The 5,000-nt window shown below is 48.0% G+C and overlaps 3 protein-coding genes across 3 annotated transcripts in view; 1 reads left to right on the forward strand and 2 right to left on the reverse strand.

The window, feature by feature from the left end:
- EAH_00034180 (hypothetical protein) lies at nt 1–174 on the reverse strand (the record flags this gene model as incomplete). Its single annotated transcript, XM_013392194.1, has 1 exon — nt 1–174. A coding segment is annotated over one exon (174 nt), but the record flags the coding sequence as incomplete, so codon positions are not given.
- An 841-nt stretch (nt 175–1,015) lies between these two features.
- Nucleotides 1,016–2,400, reverse strand: EAH_00034190 (hypothetical protein; the record flags this gene model as incomplete). The annotated part of the gene is made up of 4 exons (XM_013392195.1): nt 1,016–1,051; nt 1,656–1,786; nt 1,921–1,962; nt 2,343–2,400. 4 exons carry the CDS (start codon nt 2,398–2,400, stop codon nt 1,016–1,018), a joined length of 267 nt encoding a protein of 88 aa, XP_013247649.1.
- A 1,667-nt stretch (nt 2,401–4,067) lies between these two features.
- Nucleotides 4,068–5,000, forward strand: part of EAH_00034200 (hypothetical protein, conserved) — a gene marked incomplete at both ends in the record, with an annotated part of 3,033 nt that continues 2,100 nt past the window's right edge. The window contains one exon of the mRNA XM_013392196.1: nt 4,068–5,000. Coding sequence (XP_013247650.1) covers nt 4,068–5,000 — 933 coding nt within the window.

Here is a 5,000-nt window from a genome sequence, read left to right on the forward strand (position 1 = left end):
CGCCGCCTGCCGCTGCTGCAGCTGCCGCTTCACTTGCAGCAGCAGCTGCTGCTTCTTGCTGCCCTCAGCAGCTGCTGTCGCCGCATCTTCCCGCTGCAGTTGCTGCTGCAGCTGCTGCAGCTGCTGCAACTGCTGCCAATCCCTTTCTGCTGCAGTCGATGCGCCGGCCTCCATGAGGCCCCGGTTGCTGCTGCTGCTGCTGCTATTGCTGCTGTTGCTGCTGCTGTTGTTGCTGCTGCGTTTTATCCTTTCTGCTGCTGTTGCTGCTGCCCAGTTTGCTGCTGCTTCTTTGTGAGGACCCCTCAGCAGCAGCAGCGCCTCCCGGGCCCCCCCTGCTGCAGCTCAGGTTAGCAGCGGGGCCTCAAGCAGCAGCAGCAAATACCCTAATGATAACTGCATGCATCTCCTATTCATCTTTTCTTATAAACTATCGATCTAATTACTTCAAATGGCTTCTGGGGGCCCCCTAGGGAGGCCTCAGGGTACAGGGGGGCCCCCCTGTAGGGGCCCCCTATGGGGGCCCCCCAAAGGGGGCCCCCCTGTAGGGGCCCCCATAGATGTTTGAATAAAGAGAGTATTTTATTTTGTTTAAGATTCTAGTTTGTTAATGAGAGCTGCTGCTACTGCTGCTGCTGTTGTTGCTGTTGCTGCTGCTGCAGCAGCTGCAGCAGCAACAGCAAGCCGTTCGTAGGGACATTTTTGTTCAGTTTCTCTCGTTGCTTCGGTGCATGCAGCAGCAGCTGCTGTAGTAGCGACAATAACAGCAGCAGCAGCTGATGCTGCAGCAGCAGCTGATGCAGCAGCAAAGCAAGCAGCAATAACAACACGTAGCAGGCAGCAGTTAAAGAGACTCTGTCCTCTAGAAGCAACTGCTCTCTAAACCCTAAACCCTAAACCCTAAACCCTAACTCTGGCTCTAAGCCCTAACCCCAAGCCCTAGCCTCAAACCCTAAACCCTAACACATCGCCTAAACCCTAAACCCTAAACTTCACTCTTAACCCACAAGCCAAGCCCTCAGCTGTAAGCGTTAGGCTCAGACTCTGTATCACGCTGTAAACCCTAAACCCTAAACCCTAAACCCTAAACCCTAAACCCTTAGGAAGTTTGGGGCCTGGAGACTGCATGAGTCTCTTTAAGAGACAGAGCGAAGAAAGGGATTAGGGTTTAGGGTTTGTTTGACCAATAAACAAAACTCTGTTTATATATTTATATATTTATATATATTATATATTTTATTTATTTATTTATTTATTTATTTATTTATTTATTTGTTTATTCTTCTTTCAGAACACATACACCATATTGTAGCAGAGCGTCCACGACAGAACAAATGTCTGCAGCAAACAGCAACAGCAGCAGCAGCAGCAGCAGCAGCAGCAGCAGCAGCAGCAATAGCAGCAGCAACAGCAGCAGCAGCAGCAAGAGTAAGAAGGGTATGAAGCAAAGGCATTTAAATACAAAAGGAGAATCAGAGGGAGGGGGAGACAGAGACAAACAAAGACGAAAAAATAAATAATATAAAGAGACAAACAAAGAGACAGCAAAATGAAGAGAAAAGTTAGAGGAACAAGATAAAGAAGAGACAAAGATAAAAATAAATAAATAAATAAATAAATAAATAAATAAATAAATAAATAAATAAAAGGGTACTCACCAACAAGCCCGAAAAGAGGCTGCTCGTAAAAGGCTCTGAAGATTGCTGAAAATAATTATTTAGAGGCTTTCTTGTCTCCGCGACGAACACCAAAGGGCCCATCACAGTCAGCAGCAGATACACCCCAAACCCTACACACAAACCCTAAACCCTAAACCCTAAACCCTAAACCCTAATGTAAAGGGCACATCACAGTCAGCACCAGATACACCCCAAACCCTATATACAAACCCTAAACCCTAAACCCTAAACCCTAAACCCTAACCCAAAGGACCCATTACAGTCAGCAGCAGATACACCCCAAACCCTACACACCAATCCTAAACCCTAAACCCTAAACCCTAAACCCTAATGCCTGGAGCATATGGTTGTTCATAGACAGGCCACAAGAAATGCGCAGCCTTGTAGCTGATGTCTACACTTTAAGCGAAAGGGTTCCCCTTTAAGATTTAGGGTTTGTTGCCTTTTAGGGTTTAGGGTTTAGGGTTTAGGGTCCAAAGTTTAAGGCCTTCAACTTAGCTTAAAGGGCTTAGGGTTTAGGGTTTTCAATTAAGGGTCTACAGTTGAGGGCCTAACGTCTTCAATTTAGACTTAAGGGTTTAGGGCTTTCCTCTAAGGGTTTAGGGTTTAGGGTTTAGGGTTTAGGGTTTAGGGTTTAGGGTTTAGGGTTTAGGGTTTAGGGTTTACCCCAGAGGTTCTCGAGGCCGCAAATACCCGCGAGGGCTCCCGCGAGGACTGCAGTCATATGACGACTGAAAAGAACAAAGAAAGACAAAAAAATTAAGATAATAACTTAAAGGTTTTATAAAGATATTAAAAAAAGTATTAAAAAGAGACAAACAAAAACACAAAAAAGAAACTAAAATAATATTAAAATAATGTTAAAAGGAGGTTTAAAAAGGAGACAAAAAGGAGACAAAAAGGAGACAAAAAGAATGTTAAAAGGAGACAGAAGAAAATATTATTAACAGAGATATTAACAGAGATATTAAAAGAGATATTTAAAAAGAAATTAAAAGAGATAATAAACGACATACTAAGGAGACAAAAATAAATAAAAAGGAGACAAAGAGAGAGATAAAGGAGACGAAAAGGAGACAAAAAGAGACAGCAAAGGAGACACCGCAACAGACATTTAAAGACATCAAAAGAAATATCAAAAGAAATATTAAAAGAGATATTAACAGAGATATTAACAGAAATATTAACAGAGATATTAACAGAGATATTAACAGATACTAACAGAGATATCAAGGAGACAGAAAGAGAGACAAAAAAGAAGAGGAGACAAAAGGAGACAAAAGGAGACAGAAAGAGACAGAAAGAGACAAAGAGAGACAAAGAGAGATAAAAATAAAATAAAAAGATAAAGAAATTAAATAAAGACAAAGATGAAACAAACAGACGCAAAAGGAGACAGCATGAAGAGACAAAGAGAGACAAAAGGAGACAGCATAAAGAGACAAAAGGAGACAAAAGGAGACAGCATAAAGAGACAAAGACAAAGAGAGACAAAAGGAGACAGCATAAAGAGACAAAAGGAGACAAAAGGAGACAGAAGGAGACAGCATCAAGAGACAAAAAAAGAGAGAGAGCCCTGACTTAAGCTGCAGTTGTCTTGCGTTGTGTGCTACATGCTCTGACACCAGCCCTCCAAAGGGGCCTCTAAACTCGGGTACTGCTGCTGCTGTTGCTGCTGCTGCTGCTGCACCTGCAGGGGCCCCCACCAGGCCCATAGGGGAGGCCCCTGCTGCAGGCTGGCCTATCATCTCCCCTGCGCTTTCTCCTGCTGCTGCTGCTGTTGTTGCTGCTGCTGTTGCTGCTGCTGTTGTTGCGGTTGCCGTTGCTGCTGCTTTTGTTGCTGTTGCTGCTGCTGCTGCTGTTGCTGCTGCTTGTGCTAAACCTGCGGTGACGGCTCTAGCAGCAAATGCTGCTGCTGGAGACGTTGCTGCTGCTGCTGCTCCTGCTGCTAGAGGGAGGCGTACTGGTCCGCGCAGTCTGCGAAAGCGAGCAGCAGCTGCTGCCGCAGCAACAGCAGCAACAGCAGCAGCAACAGCAGCAGCAGCGGCTGCTTCGTCCTATAGGAGGAGATCAAGGACGTAAATAAAAACAAAATTAATATTGTAACAGTTATAATATAAAAAGACAAAAGGCTGAGACAGAGACTCTTTGCTTAAAGTGGTGGGCCCCCAGCCAGATCTTCAATGGGGGCCCCCTGAAGTGTGTGAGCCCCAAACCCTAAACCCTAAACCCTAAACCCTAAACCCTAAACTCTAAACCCTAAACTCTAGATACTATAATATACAGCACAAACTCTCCTTTTCTAACTGTCTTTCAGCAAAAGTACTTCATTATTCTCTTGTTTTTTGCTGCTGCTGCTGCGGTGTGCTGGGGGCCCCCCATGTGCCTCAGATGATGCAGTGGGGCCCCTCGAGAGCCGCAGCAGCAGCAGCAGCAGCAGCGGCAGTTACCCTGCCGTCGCTGCTGCTGCTGCTGCTGCTGCTGCTGGTAGGGGGCCCCCAGCCTTCTTCCGCTGTAAGGGCCCCCTACAGCAACAGAAACTCAATACCGCTCTATCATCCACGGGGGGCCCCCCTTGCCTTTGTCTTGGGGCCCCTAACCTGCAGCAGCTTCTATCCCCGCCACAGCTGCAGCGAGCTGCAGCAGCAGCAGCAGCAGCAGCAGCGGCAGCGGCAGCACTACGTGAAGGCAGCAACGGCAACAGCAGCAGCAGCAGCAGCAGCGGCAGCATCAGGAGAAGAAGGGAGGGCCCCTGAGGGGCCCCCCGAAGTGTCTCTCTCTGAAGCCTTAGATACTGCAGCAGCAGAACATGTTAAACAGTCAATTGCTGCTGCTGCTGCAGGTGGAGATGGCATTGTAAGGATAAGCTCTAAGACAGAAGACGAAACAGCAGCAGAAGCAGCAGCACATGCTGCTGCTGCTGCTGCAGGAGATGCAGCAGCAACACCAGAGGCCCTAATGAGATCAGCCAGGACCTTCGATGCTGCGAACCCTCATAGCTGGCCTCGAGGCCCAGCTAGGGGCCCCCTGGGGGCCCCCCATAGTGGGGGCCCCTTGGGGGCCCCCTATGGGGGGGGCCCCTATGGGGGGGCCCCCTATGGGGGGGGCCCCTTGGGGGGCCCCCGTAGTGGGGGCCCCCTCCCTAATATGATGGGGGGCCCCCCGGGGGCCCCCCCAATTAAGCCTGGGGGCCCCCTTGAAGCTTTAGCAGTTTGTATGGAGAAGGGTTTAGAGAGAGGGGCCTCTTGGCTGAGGAGGTGGAAGCAAAATGAAGAACGAGTGCTGCCAGTGCTGCTGTCAAGGCTCGAAGAAAATGCTGCAATC

This window comes from Eimeria acervulina, genomic scaffold (genome assembly GCF_000499425.1).
Source record: "Eimeria acervulina Houghton genomic scaffold, Eah_scaff347, whole genome shotgun sequence".
Lineage (NCBI taxonomy): Eukaryota > Apicomplexa > Conoidasida > Eucoccidiorida > Eimeriidae > Eimeria > Eimeria acervulina.